The sequence below is a fragment of the Podarcis filfolensis genome, assembly GCF_964270895.1.
Source record: "Podarcis filfolensis genome assembly, chromosome: 2".
In the NCBI taxonomy this organism is placed as follows: domain Eukaryota; kingdom Metazoa; phylum Chordata; class Lepidosauria; order Squamata; family Lacertidae; genus Podarcis; species Podarcis filfolensis.
In genome coordinates, this window is record NC_139605.1 from 81,239,909 (window position 1) to 81,258,729 (window position 18,821).

Below are 18,821 nucleotides of genomic sequence, written 5' to 3' on the forward strand. Positions count from 1 at the left end.
TGAAAGAGCAACACATGAAATTGCCCCTCCAATGACATAAGGGGGGGGAGCATCTACAAGTGAGGAGGAACTGCTCTGTCTTTAGGCATTTCTGTACTTCTCAGGAGCGGGTCATGCCCCAGGTTTCAAAGTGTGTGTGTTTGGTGGGAGGGCTTGTGCTGGTATGTGGTTTGCCATCTAAGTGCCCATCAACTTGGGTTTTTTTACATAGACATCTGTACCCTGTACAGGAGAAAAGGATGATGAGAATCTCTTTGGTTATTATTCTGCTTGGGAATTGTTTGGTACAGGGTGTCTTCTTCCTGGGAGCTTGAACCCAAAGTTCAGCAGTATAGAGAAGTGGACAAGATTGCAATGCCGATGCCTGTGCTATCCTGTCTCAGTATTGGCACAACAGTAGCAACCTGCAGGTTTCCTGTGGTGCTTTGCAGGGATAGCTGTGCCATGCCCAGGGACTTCCTTTCTTTGATGATGGACAAATGCAATTGACACTTTTTACTGTGGGACTCTGCTGTAACAGACTTTAATGGCGATGAAACATTGCATCTTTTTTTTCTAGTAAAGGCCTCCTAGCATTTGCTGGTATTAAGTGGAACAAAATTACTGCCTGTACCCCACATGCCAGTTGTGGGACACCCATGTCCCATCACAGGGATTTAAAGAATTAAATAAATTCTCCTTCACCTCTGCATACTTGGGCACATAGCACAGGACCACTTGCTAGAGAAACTCTTGAGCAGTGCAGAGGTAGAAATGCCTTTGAGGCGTTACTTTCCTCCATTTCTGCCTGCTACAATGGAGATGGCAGAATTTAGGATTCTTGAGTCAATTACCTTGAGAGATTAGTGCTGCTAGGAAAATGTTACATGAGATGGAGAAGCTTGTTTTCTAGGTAGGGACAAGGTGGCCATGTTGGATAGCCCCGCCTTGCTTGTGGGGCTGAAAGTGCCCAGGCATTACAAATTGCTATGGCGGAAGTAGCCCAACTGTGAGACCTATCATTGCATGGCAATATGGTCCTTCTCTTCCATGCCTTCAGAAATGGTTTTCCTCTTGGTAACTCTTGTCCATGCAGCTACAGGTGCCTTGAATGCAGGGTTTGGGGAGTATCTCTTACAACTCGATGGAACTGTAGCTTTGTGTAGTGATATCATTGGAAATGGAGCCTTATTAACTGTAACAAGGTGTGTGGTTTCCCGCCCCCCTCCTGAAGTTTGTATGTGTGTGACTGCTTTTGTAATGTAGCACATTGTTGGTAATAAATTATGATAGATTTTTCTTAGTTTCTTAAAATAAAGATGAACTTGAGTTTCCGCTGTTGTGTCCATGTTTCAAAATGGGGGGGGGCTTATATGTTCAGGATGTAATATATTTATTTCCTCAAAATAGGTTTCAGTTCCAATACAATTTTGCGCTTGTGGTGAATTGCTTTCTTCATCTTCCCTAAAACTATTTCCCTAGCAACTTCACCTTAATATTGGTGCCTAGACTGCTTCCTTAGATGACATGCTGCAATGCAGTTCCATGTCAGGCCTGAATCCTGTATCCAGCTCCAAATTCTACATTTGCAGTGTACATTTAAAAGACTTGCATATACTGGACAATGGTTTGGGGTCCTGCATGATGGGTGCAAATTGCTTCAAAATTAGGTACCAGTTCAGGCCTGGATAAGAGATTTAACCATTTGAACTGCTAGCTCTGTACTCTTCGCCTACCCTTATGAAGCATGGGACAGGTGGCATCTTCCTTCTGCTAATGGAACGCTCTATTATTGTAACCACAACAAAATTGGTTGTTGGCAATGATGGTTAGCCGGTTCTTCTGTGTGCTCAAGTAAAACTACAAAGTAGAAGCTGCTGGCACAGTTCTGCTGTGTCTATTATGTCATCAAAAGGATATGGATGGGCTTTAAAAGATGCAGTCTGCACACAGTGGGCAACACCAACGCATTCATCTCTAGCCCCTGTACCTTAAAGCTTGGCTGACAGGTGCAGCTGCAGTTTGCGTACTGAAAGGAGAGACTTTTATTTAAGAGCTCGCAACTGTTCCTGCTGTAGTTCACAGAATGATTTGCTGTAGCAAAATGACGTAAAGGGATGCGTGTTTACCTTTTAAGTCCCAATGACTTAAGTGGCACCCTCAGGCTTTTACTCAGGAAATATTTGGTGGAAGTCAACATCACTCTTCCAGCTGTTTGGATAGAATCATTTCCCTCTCCTCCTGTGTACTATTCTGGGAGTTCTTCTGATGTGCACACACCTTGCTAAAATAACCAATTTTGGGGTGTGACAAGGTGTGCAGGGGGAAGCTTGCGCGGTGCTTCTGCTGAGGGGCTGGTTAGGTAAATCCCGCCCATTGAAATTTATCAACCAATCTTAGTCACAGGCATTAATTCCAATGAGTGTGCTCTGAGTGACATGTTGGAATGGCACACTAAGCGGTCTCAAAAGTGTCCTAGCAGCATATATTTTCCCTTGAGTTCCTGTGCAGATTCTCCAACCTACCTACATCCAAACCAATACTATAAAAAATAAAAAATGCTGTACCAAGTATGCAGTTCTATTTGTAAGGTGTCTATCATAGCCTACTTTCCATAATTTGTATTTGTGCAGCTGGGCCCCCTATACCTTACCCTAAAAAAATAGGTTGTAGCAGGATTTCCCCCAGGCTTAGTTCTTTTTTTGGTTTTTTTTGCATTTTTGCCATTCCCAAGACCCACACAAACTATTATTTTGTTCCAAGGAACACAGGCTTGGAGTCCTGTTACGGTTGCTTGCCATGCAAAAAGTCCAGTTCAGCATCTTATAAACAGATGGAAGCGTAGTGGATTGATCAAATGGACCCTCTTATGGGAGCCAGGAGTTATTATCCTTTAAACCAAAAGCCTCTGATCTTCCCTCACCCCTTTCCCATCCTCAATATGCAGTTATGTTACTGAAGTCCAGCACAAAGCGCAGTATGCAATCACTTCTCAGGAAGAACGGATTAATAATTGTGAACTCGACAGTGACCTAATCTGGAACTCCCTACAGTGGCTACCAAGTTGAAAGCAACGAAGGATCAGCACAATGGGAATTCAAAGTCCTTTACTATTTTCTACTGAAGCAGAATCTTCCCTTGCACACAGTTATCAGGCACAGAGCTGTTGCTTTCATTGTAAATCATCTTGGGGGAGGGGGGAATCAATCCTAATTTATTATCTACTCCCAAAGGTACATTGAAGTCAGAATGAGGAACATAAAGACTTCCGTGGCCTCAGACAGAGTTCATCCACTTCAGCATCCTGTTTTTGAAAGTGGCTAGACTGCCAGCTGGCTGTCCGAGGTAGACTGCCTCTGAATCAGGTGTGTCCATTTAGTTTATCATAGCAAACAGCTAGTGCTAGACCCTGCACTGGAGCCAGTGGCCATCACGTCATACGACAGCCTTCCATCAGCTATCTGACAAAGCATAGTTTTTTTAAAAAAATCTGTCCTTGGTCTGTTTGTCAGGGGCAGAAGCATGGCCTGTATGTAGGGAAGAGATGGACTCTTGCCACAACACACACAGTTCATACCTCCCCTCCTCCATTTAATTATAAAGCTTCAAGTATTTTGGCCTTTCCTCAAAGTATTTCAGATGCTTAATTGCTTTAGTTGCCTTTTTGTGTGTGTGTATGCTGCAGGACAATGCATCAGGTCCCACCATTAGCCATTAGGTTAAATACTCATAGCTAAACAGGAGCAGCACGTTATTGTTTTAAAAGATCAACTTCTGGCTGTAAGCACCACAAACATTGACACCTCTAGTATGCCAGCCCTGAATGAATTTGTTCTGTAGGGATGTTCATCGTTGACAACCCAGCTGCTTTTGGGTTAATCTCAATTTAAATGGCACATAGTGCTGAAAGTAGCTAACAATCCTGTACTCAGCTGTAGGTTCTACTCACTTCGACTGAGCTTATCCCAAGGTAAGCAGGTATAGAACTACAGCCTAAGGATCCTCAGAGTGTAAGAGCATCTGTAGGGCCTAAGATGCTGGTGCTGCATTACGGCTTCCATCATTCCTGGCCATGCTGGCTGGAAGTCCAACTTCTGGAGGGCCACAGGTCCTCCATCCATTTTAAGTCAAGGCAGCACATTTGGAAACAGAACAGAGGACATCCAGAGGCATACGTACTTATAACTCAACCACTTGTAGTCCCAAAGTTGGACAGTTCCATCCCATGTTCATCAGCAAATGCTAGTTGCAATCACTTATTCAGAGGGAAATCTGAAGAATTAATAGGAAAGCTGCAAAGTCCGTTAGAAGCATGTATTTTCTTAATTATCCTCCGTCCACTTCTTTCAGGTGGGTATGTGGGCTTAGATTGCATCACCATTTCCAAGGAGAAGCCCATGAAATATCAAGCATTTCCTTGATATTTCAACCATACACCCAAGGCATCACTGATCAGCAGTTTGAGGAATGACCACTTTGCCAGAGGCCTAGTTGGTGAAATGGCCCTAGAATATTTCCCACTCCCTGCACCCCCATTCGCTTTTCACCACCTGTGACACTGCTTCTGCAGCAACATTGGGTGCTAGACCACCCCTGCACCATGATTGAAATAAGGATTTTAAGCAAGTTTAGGGAAATGTCTGTGATTCAGTCTCTGAATAGGTTAAGTAACTGTTATGTATTCAATTCAGGTAGAGCAGAGCTTTCCAAACTCTGTGTAGTGACACCTTAGTGTGTAGGTGTGTCGTGCAAATGCTCCCCGCTCTCCTCCCGGTGCTGGAAAGGGGTTAGTTTAACCTCCTGTTTGCTAGCAAAACTGAATTACTGTGTCACGAAATGATGCATGTCTAAAAAGTGTGTCGCCAACATGAAAAGTTTGGAAAGCTCTGAGGGCGTCAGGTGCGAAGTCTCACACTGAATTGGGTGCATGTGATTCCTCAGCCCAGTCCATCCCAAACCTCCGGTTTCAGCTTCACATCCAAACTAGATTTCAAATAAAGGTTGAGATGAAACTTCGTTGGAACTGAGAGTCACCCACCCAAAGTGATGGAGCACTTATTTGACCAGCTGTAGGATTAAAATACCATTTCTCCTCATTAGAATGGTCCAAATTAATTCCTAGCCTTTAAGTGTTTCACTTCCGGTCACTAGATTAGCCTAGATCAACATAAAATACTGTGCAATATGTTGTGTCCACCTTTACTAAGGAAACTTCGCCTTTGGATTTTGTAGGTGTTGAATTAGTGAACACAAGTCCGGTTCACACCTCAGCACAGCCTTAGCCAAGGCCATTCCCCCTGCACAAATTTCCAAAACCTGTATGTTACAACCTGGGCCCATTGCCAACCAGCTCAAGCCTAGATCCCAAAGCACAAATCTGTTTTTTAAAAAAACCACACAACCAGCCAACACCTTATCTGTGTTTTCATCAGCACATGGTCATGTATATCAGCCCTTAAACTGTACTACAGTATATCTAGGAAGTTAGGATCCTGAAGCCCGTTTCCGTCTTGTCTCTTACTTGAACTACCCTCTGCACTGACAGGCAACACAACCTTGTCCCATCCAAGCCTCACAGAGGAATTTTCAGAACACTGCGCTGCAACAGCCTTGCTTGGCTTTGTCCACTCCAATCTACACCTTCCCACTGTGGATTATTAATGTCCTCTCCTCTTTCCACCCTGGCCAGTGTCAATAACAATGAAGTAAAGGGGCAGCCCAATTCTGTAGCCCTACTCTGTTCCCAAAAGGACAGCACAAAGAGTTGGAAAAATCACTCCCACTGTTGAGTCATCTAAATTGGTTCCTAAAGCATTTCACCTCCTATGGCAGCTCTTTTGACAACTGGTGGCCAATAAACAGAATACATATTAGAACCCAAAAATCTTGTTGTTTTTTTATTCCCAGCTCTGGACAAAATAGTAGGGTCTAGTGCAATAGGGGGCAACATGCAGCCGGTATGTAAGCCCCTGAGGCACTTTTGTGCTACAACATTGAGAACCTCTGCTTTCAAAGTTCAAACAATAGGTTTCTAGCCCTCATGGTTCCAAATAAAATTTTGAGAACATAAATTCAGTGTGCTCCTGTCTAGCTGTGCATTCCTCTAGGCATGCATGTTAGGTTGTGTCTCGAGCTACGTACGCTTCTTTGTTTCTGAGTCACAACTAAACAGGGTAGCTACTGTCTATCCACTGATCCTCAAACTGTACTAAGGGCCTGTCTACATTCCAAATTTAAACCAGTTTCAACCCTCATCTGCCACGGCTCTAAAACAACAAATTCTAGGAAGTGTCGTTCTGTAAAAGGGTCTAAGATACTACAAAAGAGTTCTCAGCAGCCTCACCAAAAGGTTTCCATTCCTGCAGTTCTTTACAGAAAGCCATGACAGTGAAACAAGTTTCAAACTGTTTTGTGAAACAGATACTTACTAAGCAACTGGGGTACTCAAGAGGTGTGCCCTGAAAAATCACCAAGAAAGCTCAGATTTTGTGTTGTGTGCCATAGCTAGATCCTCTCCATTTGATGTGCACAAAGAGCCAATTTCACTGTAGTCTTTTTTACCACCTCCTCTTGCCTTTACAGTATACCTTTGCGGGCTTGGCCTGCTTTAACAAGAGGAGATCCTTTCTTAAGGCAACAAAAACCACCACCCCATTTTTCATAACTGAGAACAGGGCTGCGGACCATTTCCTTTCCTTGCTCTTTTCAGTCCCCAAAGTGTTTGCTCCACTTATATTATCTGCTATAGAAGCACCAGCTAAACCACCTGGTTGTGAATATACACAGACAACAAGTCATTTGCCTCTGCCACTGCAAAGAGACCTTCCCTAAACCCTAAGTGTTTCATTTTAGACTTCCTGGTGATGTGCAAATGTTACCGCACTTTTTTACCCCAGTTGATTATATCATTGAAAATTGAGCCAGAACTCCAGAGTTCTGCTCCCATCCCTGGACTAGTCAGAATACATCCCATAAACCGATTAGCAACGCCACTAGGTGACATCACCACCCTCAAATAAAAAAGGAGAGAAAAAGAGAGCAGAACTTAGGACTTCCACCTCTTTTTACACATACTTTTGTCCTTTAGACACATGTTCATTTTAGGTGATCCAATACCCCTTCCAGAAGGCTAACAAGTCTGGGAATACTAAACCAATTGGTTTTTTTCCAGTTTAAATATTTATATTTTTTTAAAAAATGGGAAGAAAGAAATAATAAAAAGCAGTTGACTCTGGGCAACGACCATGAAAACTGGAAGAAAAGCCTACCCAAACAGAAAAGAGAATAAAAAGATATTTGATTAAAACCTCCTGACACCTTCAGCAGGCTCTATCTTTGTCTTCTTGAGAACAGCAACAAAGGGAGGGGGAGCAGGTAGGACCATCAAGTTGCTGTTGTGGTGGTGGTAAAGGGGAAGGGGAAAGGGGGGATGCTGAAGCACAAATTATCTCAATTAAACTGCGGCTGGGAAGAGGAACAAAAACCACATCTTTCCACCCTTTCCCAAGAACAGACAATGCACTATGGTAAGTAAAATGCTGGGGTAAGTAACAAAGACAGGTTGGGAGAAGGGTGGGATATTTTTTTTGCAGCCCTCCCTCCCTGTCTTTCCTATCTCTGGACAATCAGGGTAGAGAAGCCGCAAAGCCTGGATCATCATTTCTGTCCTCCCCACCATTTTCACAAAAATCTGGCCAAAGTCCTTCTTCCCCTTCCCACACAGCTGCTTCTCTTTGTTTTCATGGAGGCAGAGAAAGGCTGAAATGACTTGAGACAGTAGCGGTTGGCAGAGTCCCCGTTCACTTCTCCCCACCCAAGCTCTCCACACCCTTCGCGAGCTGCACCCGTCCTCCTCAGCCCATGAAGGAGTCGCCCTCGTCCTCCTCAAAGTGGCACTGCTGCAGCACCTTGATGTGGTACTCGTAGATCTTGAGAGCAGGCCCCAGGCGGATGGAGAGGCCGGTCAGGACATCGGTGCGCTGCATCAGCAGAAGAGACTTCCCATCAATCTCCTGCAGCGGGAGCAACAGAGGCACAAAACATCAGGGCATTTAGGGCACAGGGACTCCCCCCATTAAGAGACGGAATATAGAACACACACACACACACACACACACACACACACACACACTACTTTTAAGAAAGCAATAGTAGAGATCTGTATTAAGAAGGAATACCCCTCCTCAGTGAACCAGAGGATAGAAGGGAAGTGTTCCATAAATCTAGATGAGCTTCCAGGTTGCGGAATGGATAGGATTGAATTTATGCACATTTTTTTGCCTATCTTGAATGCTTAGCCCTTCCCCATTCTTTTAACACATATTTAAGCATTATCAATTACGATTCATGCCACTGGTTTAACACCTGGCCATCAACCCATTGCCTCCAACACAAGCATAGCTGTCAACTTTTCCCTTTACTTGTGAGGAATCCTATTCGGAATAAGGGAATTTCCCTTAAAAAAAGGGAAACGTTGACAGCTATGAACACAAGTCACCAGGAAATGCCCATCCTAGGCAGAATTTCATATTTTGAAATAGTCACAAGAGTATTTTTCAGTCTTTTCTATTGAACACAGCGCATAGGAAGCATGATGACACCACTCTCTGTTGAGCTTAGGTCGCAACAGGGCCTATGGAAAGGTGGCTTGAAGGCGCAGATGTCCATAGACAGCATCCAGCTCACAAGGTGGGATGCTTCTAGGTGCAGATCCCTGAAGAGGGAAGCCTGACTTTGGCCTTGGTTGGTGCCATTGACAGCTGTAATTGGACCAGGCAGAGAGCCTTGATTACAAGAGGAGAGAGGGCTGACAGAGCCAAATCCCATGCTAAGGGGAAGAGGCAGAGAGGGATGGGGAAGACATATGTGGGAGAACACTCTGGATGCTTCCTATGAACATAAACACACATTCAAATAGGATTGCTGAGCCCTAGTAACTTTATTTTTCCTGAAGCGAATAGCCAGTCGGAAGCACTGGTGGGGGGGGGCAATATGGATAACTGAAACAGATCTCTAATCATTGGCAAGCACCTCTGTTATTTGCAAGGCAGGTTTTTTAGCACGCAAGAAAACCCCACGGTGACTGCTGCTTTGATGTACAATCATATGCACCCTGGCTCGTGTTTTACATTCGACAAAGAGCCCCTAAGCAACTAGGAACCAAGTGTGCATACATGCAAGTCCCTACCCTGTTAAACATTCAGTGCCCATGCCATTCAGGGCCTTCTATTTCACTAAGAGTTCCGCTTGAGCATTAATCCCCAAATCTTTCACTTGGTATCCCAAGGTTCTCACCTGTTCTTGAAAGGCAGATGCTTGCTCAGCAAAACCAGCTTCTGTGAAATAATCCACAACATCACTCACAGTCCATTCCACTGGGTCAGAAGGCTTCTCCTTCACTGAGCTACAAGGAGGAGAGAGAGAGAAAAGAGAATTCATACCCCAGGCATCCAGTGGCCTCCTGCTCCACAATGAGGACTTCTCACCAGGAGTTAAAAAGAAGAGAGTGCATGCATGGATCCAGAATGGGAGGGGGGACAGATCATAAAAAGAACCCAACTTGAGCAAGAGACAAGTTTTTCTGTACGGGGCCACCCAAACCCCACCCCAGTAATTTATTATGTGTATTTTTAAACCACACTTCAAATATACTGCGGGAAGGGGAGGGGTTACAAGAGTAAAACAAAATGTGAATAATAAAGTCAAATGCCACAAAATGACAGAGAGCAAGAACTTCATCTCAAAAGCTTGGGTAAATAAAAACAACACCTGCTTGGAGCTGAAAGGAAAAATAGCATCTTGTCAGGGAAACATCTTTGGGCAGAAGATGTTCCATCACTTGCTGGGGATTTACCAGCAAAAACAAACCTTCTCTGGTTGCCACCCACCTCACCTCAGTCAGTGAGGCATATCTGGAGACAGATGGCCCTTCAAGTTCCCTTTGAACAGGACCCACTAATGGATTGGAAGCCAGCACAGCCACATAGCACAGGCAAAATATGATCCTAACACCCAGTCCCAGGCAGCAATCAAGCAGCTGCATTCTATACGAACTGCAGCTTCTGAACAGTTTCCCAAGGCAGCTCTATAGACAGTGCATTCCAGCAGTCTATCTTGGAGGTTCCCAGAACATGGGCGACAGAGGCCAGGCTAACAGGAAGCCTATCCCAGCAAACAGGAAGGGAAGGCCCCCATTAACAGGCACCAATATGGCATCACAGTCACACAAATATGGCAATGTGCAAAGCAGCCTAATGAGGACGTCTAAGTATTTCAACCCCAGTGTGCCTGCTTCGGAATCTGAAGGGCAGCAGCAACTCATTTCCTCCAATGAAGGAGGGAGGCAGCTGAAGAAACTTGCAGGACTAACTTACTGCTTCCTCCTCTACTGCCACCACCTCAGCAGCCCCTCATTCACTCTGACAGCAGCTTCATTTCCCAGAGTGTGCAAAAGCTAAGTGCTGCTGCTTTTCCTTCTCTTAAGAACCAGCTGGGGTGAGGCAGCAGCTACAGCTCCTCCCTCATTTCCATAAGCACCAGGGTAGAATGAGGGGCAAGCTTACCCAGATGAAAGCCCTTCTAGATGCAGTCAGCCTTTACTCACTGCTGAAGACGTCTTGTCTGGTCCTTTTCTAAATAGGCAGTGGCACTGATGGCAGGGGACTCAAGTGTTCTCTCCTTACAGAGGGTCATAGGTGAACTAGCTGTCATTAGACAAATGGGTTTTCGGTGCCCACTCAAAACTTACGTGCAGCTGAAGGGTCTCCCATCTGCCTGGATGCCAGGTCTCCCAGGGGATGAGGGCACAGAGGGCTCAGTACCTGCAACAGCTGGTGACACTGGGAGAAAGTAAGAGAGAGGGAGAAAAAAAACACACAAATGGGAATCGGCCTGGTTCTCTTACAAAGCAACGAGGCTTTAACTAGCTGGTGAATGAATTTGTGTGTGTGCCTGGAGCCCTTTTGAGGCAGAGAACAAGAAGCCAGTTTTAATTCCCATGGCACAAACACCTGAGAGCCAAAGCCACCTTCCCACAATCCGACCACCCGCTTCTCGTCCACCCATAATACCACTGACCTGGCCTAGGGCTCCTAGGCATAATTCTCAATAGTGAGTTGCACAATGACGCCAGGGGTCTATTTACACTTGAAAAACCTGTGCAATAATCTTATCACCATCTCCAATGGTTCCTCCATTAGGATCTTTTACCATATCCCTCTAGGGCCTGGGTCTCCCAAGAAAAGTCAAGCTTAGCCAACTACTCCCCCCGCCCTCTGCCACTCCCTCTCGCCCACCCTATACCTGCTCTGTCTGGCTGCTGATAGGCGCTGCCATCTTTCTTGCTGCCCCCCAGATGGTGACAGGCACTTTCTCCAGGCCAAGAGGCCTTTGTATGACATTGCTCATTTCCTTCATGGTGGGGACGCTCTGATCCTTTGTTCAAGGGCTGCTCCTCGAGGGAGCGCAGGTCTCTGGTGAGGGCACTGCTGGGTGGGATCTCTTTCCCACCGTGCTTGCTGTCCTTACAGTCCCCGTTCACCTGGCCTATCCCAGGTCTGCTGTAGTTGCTGGCCTCATAATCTTGTGCCACCTCTGAACCTTCAGACATGGTGGAGGCTTCATCCTCTTCTTCTTCTTCCTCCTCTTCTTCTTCTTCACCTTTGACCTCCTCACCTGCCTTCTGCAAACATAAAATACATATATATTTACAAATCCAGGCCCCAGACTAATCATCCCTGTATCTAACTCTCCAGGCTTACTCAATGTTGGTGCCTCAAGTTCCTTGTTTCACTTTTATTGACTTTACAGTACTGTCCTGCACGCAATTGTTGTTAATGTTGCTTACTGCCAGGCTAAGGGTGTATGGGATTGTGGACTTTTGCTAAATCCTATGCCAACTTTCCTGGGAGTTAAGTACCATTGACCTCTGTGGCTGTTGCTTCTGTCTACACGTAAACAGGACTGCACACTTTGACAACTAACCCAATCTACTTCCAGGTTACAATGTAATTTTACTCAGAGCCCTTTCTTGTAATCCTGCTTTGGTTTCCCCTATTCGTTCAAAATGAGTTACTGTACAGTGGTACCTTGGGTTACATACGCTTCAGGTTACAGACTCCGCTAACCCAGAAATAGTGCTTCAGGTTAAGAACTTTGCTTCAAGATGAGAACAGAAATTGTGCTCCGGTGGCGCAGCATGCCCCATTAACTAAAGTGGTGCTTCAGGTTAAGAACAGTTTCAAGTTAAGTACGGACCTCCGGAACGAATTAAGTACTTAACCCGAGGTACCACTGTACTTGGAACCAGTGGTGTTGCTCCAATACTACCGCAAAATGCTCAGAGGCTTTTTGAAACACAGCAGGAGCCTTCTAATCCAAGAAGAGATGGAATCAAACTTCAGCCACACCATCCCTCCACTTGGCTTTGTTGGGCGGATCCGCCTAGATTTATGGAAATCTATTGCCATCCTTGTAGCAGAAAACTTGCCAAAAATAAGAGAGAACCAAAAGGGGCTTCTTTTTACTGGACTGTAATTGTATTCTACCCTTGATAATTGCTCTGATCCTTACTGGATTGGGTTACATTCCAGAGCTGGTCACCCTCCTGACCAACACCACATGATTTCTCCTTTTCTGCTCCCCCCTCCGCTCCCCGTTTGCATTCGCTGCCTTACTACTCCCACCACCTCCCGACCTTATTGGAGGTTACAGAACCCTTTAGGTCAAGCACAAACTGACTCTTTGTTCTGTGTTTATACGGAGCCTGGCACGGCCTGAGTTTGGCGGGGGGGGGGCCGAGGTCGGAGAAGGGGCCACTGTCCAGGGCCCGACGTGCATCCTCAACGCCGCACAAATGTCACCGGAGGGCCACGCGCGCAGGTGAGCGGAGCCCCTCCGCACGCCCGGGGGTGGTTCTTACCCGCTCCCCAACTCGGCCCCGCAAGTTCCCCGCGGACCAGGCGGAGTTGTGCCATCCAGTGGCGGCCTTTCCGCTCACCTTCCCACAATACTTCGGAACTGCACGGGAGAATGTCGCCCCGTCGAAGCCCAGGCACCAATCGTGGCGCCCCCTCCCATGCCAAAGCGATTTGATTGGGCGCTGCCCATAACTCTTCCTCCCAGACACACGCACACCTGCGCGAGCGCCCGCTGACAACATTCGGGGGGCTGGGCGCCGTCTGGCCTCCCCGAAAGCGGCTCCTCTCCGGCGCCCGCCCCTCCGCTCCCCCCCCCGCGCCCAGTATTCGGGCGCCCCCTGCGCGCGCACTCCTCCGCTAGGTCCGTTTCCGTCCTGGGGAAGCTCACCTGTTCCCCTCAGCCCGTGCGCCCCCGCCGCCCCGCCCCCACCCCTCCCCCCGCGCGCGCCGCGGCAGCCCCTCACCTTGTTCCTGTAAGCCCTGGCGCTGGGCGCCCGGGCCTGCGCGCCTCTCTCCGCCCTGGGCAAGGCGACGCTGTTGCCGCTGCCGCTCCCGCCCCCGCCGCCACCCAAGCGGGTCCTCTCCAGCCGCTCCTCTTGGAGCAGCCCCTGCGCTCGGCCTCGAGTCACTCGGCCGCCCCCCGGCGCGGCGCCGTCGCCGCCCAAGTAGCGCACAATCTCTCGCAGGCTGACGGGGGAGGGCTCCTCCGGGGCGGGGGCAGGCGGCGGCGGTCGCTCCCGGCCGGTCCGACGAGGAGGCGGCGGCTGCGGCGGTGGCGGCGGAGGTGGTGGCGGCGGCGGCGCGGCTGGCTCCGCGCGGGGCGCTGCACGCTGGGAGGACCGGGGCGTCGCGGTGGCGGCGGCGGCGGCGGCGGGAGCGCTGGGCGGGGAAGTGCGGGCCGGCCGCTGCGGGGCCGCGGGGCTGGCGGCGGGCGTTCCGCCTCGCCGAGGCGGCTGGACCCGCGCAGCGTTGCGGTACGAGATGCTTCCCTTGTAGCTGACGCGGAGCACGGCGCGCTGCTGGATGAGCTTCTCCAGCTCGGCGCGGGTGCGCTCCGGCTCCGGGCCGTGCCGCCGGCGCACCATGCGGCAGATGCGCTCCAGGTCCGGGCGCGCCTTGCGCGAGCGCAGCGAGTCGATGGTGTCCAAGATCCACTCCTGGTAGCGCGGCGCCTCCTGGCCCGGGGGCGGCGGCGGGGGCCCGGCCATGGTGTTGCCGCCTCCCCCGGGGCTTCGCTGCCCCCGTGCGCCGCTCCGCCTTGGCCTCAGCTCTTGCCCGCGCGGCGCCAACTAGACCCTCCGCCCGGCAGGCGCTGCTGCTGCTGGAAGCGGCGGCGCGCGGGCTGGTCCGGGCAGCGCGAGCTCCTCCCTCCCCTTCCCCCAGCCGCACGCGCCGCCGCCTCCACCACCGCCCGAGCGGGACCCGCAGCCGCTTAAGGAGGCGCTGTTGCCTCCCGTAGCCTCCCTACACTTGGCGGCTTAAGGTGGAGCAGGAGAATTCGCAGCGTCCCCTTAGCGGCCGCGCCGGCTGGAAAGGGCGCTCTCTGGCCGCCTCCGGCAGAAGTCAACAGCAGGAATCCGGCGAGTACATAATTCTTTTTTTAAAAAAAACAAAAACTCGCTGGCTGTTCCATTTATAGCAGCAGGAGTTTCAGCGGCGGATTTCAGCGGAAAGTGGACTAGAAGTTTTCCCCTCAGCCTGCAACGCTTAGCTTTCCTCTCAAACGCCCGTCTTCATTTGCCCAATTTACGAACCTGACCTCCTCCTAGTCCACATTTATTCACTCAAAACTACGGCGGTCAGCGTCCACGCCCTTGCTTAATCCCGATCGCTGAAGGTTTGTCCTGCCTGCCCCTGTACCCTTGTATTTCCTGACTACAGCAGATAAATGCGAGCGCTGAAATATGGAAGGAGATCAGAACCTCTATGTTTTGCTTTGTGTGTTTTTTAAAAGGCGGCTGTAAAGAGAGGAAAAATGTCCCTCCCAGCCACCACTCCTTCACTTCCTATGACATTTGCTTTTGCAGCCCTAGGCTACACCATTAAGGTTTCAGTTCTGTGCACAGAGAAGCAAGCTCCACTGAGCATAGTGAGACTTGCATCCAAGTAAATACACAGAGGTCAGACTGAACTGAACTCTTGCGGTTGTCACAACCAGTTGTCCTCTGGTCACACTAGGATGTCCTGCTGTAAACTCTCACAGTCTTGGGTACCCTCCTCCGACTCTTGTTCTCATACACTAGAAATGTTAGAAAGGAGGCCCTTAGATTTCACAATATGTTGCATTTTGATTACTGTACTCTTCTTTTTGGCCAGGACCCCAGAGTTTATGATGCGATGACATAACAAAACATAAGCTGCTAAAACATAGTTTAAGAGGATAAGTAGGATCAGAAAGGGGAAGCTTGTACCTGTTTCTATTATGGTTCAGCAATTAATTGTAACAGTTGGATTCCCCCTCCCCACAGCCCCAGAAGTCAGAATCTAAGCAATACTAGGAATATTGACTATTGAATTTCAAAGAGATGATACAGGAAATTTGCAGTAGAGTGACTGAGGCCTTGAGTATATTTTCTCTGTACTGATGTACTGTAGGGCTGTGAAATTTTCACAAGATGCCAAAGGCTAGCACACCACACTGTTCAGTTATTTGTGAACACGAGTTGCACTAAAGCATATCCATAGTAAATAGTGTGGTAGTTATTGTTCACGTAAAAGTCAGCAGTGCACATCAGCACCACCAACTTAAGCTATGTCTGGTTGAAGTCAGTGCTATTGTCCATCTTCTCTACCTGCTAATTACTCAAGTCCTGACCAAGCTGGACCAATCTTCATCACAGTCACTCTGTGGCTAAGCTACTACTACCCCTTGGGTAGTGCTAGCTTGCAGAGGAAGGGCAGTGCTGCAAAATGTTGTGTACACGCCACTTTTCAAGCTGTAGGCCCTTGCACAAAAGGGGAGCTACTACCAGGCATAGGGGAACCCCAAGATTTGTAGCAATACCAAAAAAAAAAAAAATGGTGGAAAAAACCCAATGGAAGGAAATCTCAAAGCAGACCAATGAGAACAGCATGCTCAGGAGCCAGAGACTGACTAACTGGTTTGAGGGAGGGAGTGGCTGGAATATTTAATAGCAGCACTCAGCACTGCATCATATTGTTGCAGCTCCAATTTCTATATATATTTCCAACAATACATCGCAATAGCATGGCCAAGAATTAGAATACAGAGGCTACGTAAATAGGAGCAGGCTCGGTTCTCGGTGAGAGATGCGTTGAATGTCTATGCAGAGTGCAGCAACCTACTGAACTATATAGTAGATGAGTTCCTGCAGTACACTGACCATCATAAGAGAAATACAGTAGTGATCTGCTTTATGTCTGGGACAGGAGCAAGAAGAGGGGGAAAGTGAATAAGGGATCCTACAGAACAGAATCCCTTCCTTGTTGATTTTGGGGGAGAACAAAAGCATCTGCTTTGTATGTTGGTCCCAGATGTAATCCTTGTTGGCTTAAGGTAGGACTGGGGGGAAACCTTGCATCAAAAACCCTAGAGAGCCACTGCCAGCCAGTGCAGACAGTATTAAGCTGGATAGACCAATGATCTGACTCAGAATCAGGTAGCTTTCTATGGCCCCAAAAGCAAAATGGATAGAATAAATTGCACAGCCATGCTAAGTTACCATGAGTTTTAACATTGTGCTATAGACTACTTCTATAAGTTGAGGACAGCTGATAAGGATATGTTAAGATCAAGTGGGTAGCTTTCATGAGTTATATTCTCAGTTCCAACATATTGCAATTAGGGCAGAATAACAGGGTTTTGTGTCTTCTTAGGCTGTACCTGTTTAACTCAATACTTTCCCCAGTGCTAATCCTGTGAGAATTTCCAGTCCACCTCAAATCATAGTTTTTCCAGTTATGGCACAGGTAACACGATTTAGCAGTAATGTGGACTGTGGGAAGCAGGGGCTTTGATCCACCCCCATTACTGATGGGAAAGAGGCACTGGAAAGGGAAGCAATATGCCCATGTTCACAAGCTGAGTCAGTGAGAGGAAGTGATCAGGAATGAACTGCCTTCATGCCATCTCTTTTTCAAGCCCTCCTCCCTTCCAGAGGTGGGAATAAAGCACTGTAGCCTTCAGTATGTTTTGAAACTACCAGTCCACTTGTTTTACTTTAAAACTCCCAGTGTGTCAAACGAATGATCTTTTCCAAACCGAAGCATTTGTGCCCTCCAGAGAGATTTCAAGAGCAACCGCCTTGAAAAATTGCAGTAGCATTTTTGTTACTCTTAACATCTCTCATTTGTGGTTTTCCTTAAAACACCAAGGTTCAAGAATTCCAGTATTTGCTGGCAAGCAAATGCAAGGTTTCCTGGCATCATGAACAGAGATAAGAGTATGCCAAACGTAGCATTCCTCTTGAGTATACAACTTTAACATATATACACATCAGTTATCTAAACCTTATGTAAAAAGGATATTATGCAAGTCAAATGGCCTGAAGACTACACACAAACACACACACATACAGATTAATCCAACTTGAAGATACCTAAACAGCTGATACAATTGGAGTACGATTCCTTACATAGGGCAACGGAGCCTGTCTTACGTGACAGGAAAAGGGGCAAGTTGCGTTAACAAGCCTGTGTTTGAGAGATTTAACTTTGTGCTTCTGGGTTTTCAACATTCTCTAGTGTTATAGTGTCTTTTGTACCAACTTTCTTGCATAGCAGCCATGAGTTGTATGTGGACATATCAAGAGGCCGCATGGTGTCAGACAGCTCCGAGAAGCTGCAAGAACTGTAGGCAGGCTCATTGGCCTACAACTTCTGCACCCTGTTAGCTTCAGAACGCTGGGGATCACTGTTAACCAAGTGCTACCCTCCTGAGCAAGACTTTGCTCATCACCAGATGTGGCCTCCTTGCCTGACCACATCATGAAGAGAAAAAAGTGCTCAAACAATGGTGACCAGACAGGGTATCAGAAGGCTATTTAAGAGGGAGACAGGTACGTTTGAGAGATGAAAAGTGGTTTGAGAAGGGCTTCAGTTCCCATGTGTACACACACACATTTTTGTCCCACTGCCATCTCTGGTCAAAAAGATTTTGCAGTTTTTGAAAGTAATACCACAGCTATTAACCAGAGGTGAAAGTGGAATTCCACTTCCAAACTGTCTTCAACATTGGGGGAAAGTGGAGTGAATGAACTACAGTGTATCTGGGTTTAGCTAAGAAAATTAAAAAAGGAACCAAAAAGGATCTCATAGCTGTTTTCATCTCCAAGAAGTCTTACCTCTATATGAACTGGGAAAGCAGCTAGCATGCTTCAAATCAAGTTGCATCCCTTTGCTGTTCAGTCCCTAATGCTTGTTATTCTCAGAATGACCCATTCACTTTTAGAACAGTTCACCCTAGTTTTCCAGTGCACCTCATTCCATCACTTCACTTGAGCAGACATCTCTTTAGAAGCCAACTTCAGTCAAACTAGAACAAGAAAGGAGTCTTGTAGCAGCATGAAAAACTGCTCTAGCATCCTAGCTAGCTAATGCAACACAAATAAGTTAGTTTGTAATGTGCCACAAGCTATTGGTAGGCTGTCACTTTTTCAAGCCAAGCCTGAAAATATGTACATAGAAAAAGCAAAATTTAGATTAAGGAAAAAAGTGACATCATAGCCAACTACAGTTGCCATACATCTTGCTGAAAAAGTTCTTTAACTATGACCATAAGCAGAGACCCCAAAAGCAAAACACAAATGTCCAGAGACCTTGCAATATAGTTGTACCTCTGGAGATTAATACAATTAGTTTTCTCATAGACTGTGTTGATAATGGTTGATCTCTTACAAGAACAGGAATGTCTGTGTACCGTTAAAGTGGTTTATATTTTGTCTGCCCAACTTTCAATGGCCTTGA

General features: G+C 47.3%; 1 protein-coding gene across 1 annotated transcript; it reads right to left on the reverse strand.

Moving 5' to 3' along the window:
- Nucleotides 1-5,863: 5,863 nt before the first annotated feature.
- On the reverse strand, nt 5,864-14,210 carry SAMD1 (sterile alpha motif domain containing 1). The gene is made up of 5 exons (XM_083594771.1): nt 13,361-14,210; nt 11,281-11,659; nt 10,727-10,817; nt 9,274-9,382; nt 5,864-7,991 (listed from the first exon to the last, which is right to left on the reverse strand). The coding sequence occupies exons 1-5, from the start codon at nt 14,102-14,104 to the stop codon at nt 7,833-7,835; spliced, it is 1,482 nt and encodes a 493-aa protein (XP_083450897.1). The 5' UTR covers nt 14,105-14,210; the 3' UTR covers nt 5,864-7,832.
- Nucleotides 14,211-18,821: the final 4,611 nt, after the last annotated feature.

What these genes read in the sequence shown, in the direction of transcription:
- SAMD1 (XM_083594771.1), bottom strand. Translation starts at nt 14,104, where the DNA reads ATGGCCGGGCCCCCGCCGCCGCCCCCGGGCCAGGAGGCGCCGCGCTAC. An exon ending in TCAGCAGCCAGACAGAGCAG is followed by an intron (nt 10,818 to 11,280) that starts GTATAGGGTGGG and finishes ACTTTCTCCCAG; the next exon opens with TGTCACCAGCTGTTGCAGGT. An exon ending in CATCTGCCTTTCAAGAACAG is followed by an intron (nt 7,992 to 9,273) that starts GTGAGAACCTTG and finishes CTCCCGCTGCAG; the next exon opens with GAGATTGATGGGAAGTCTCT.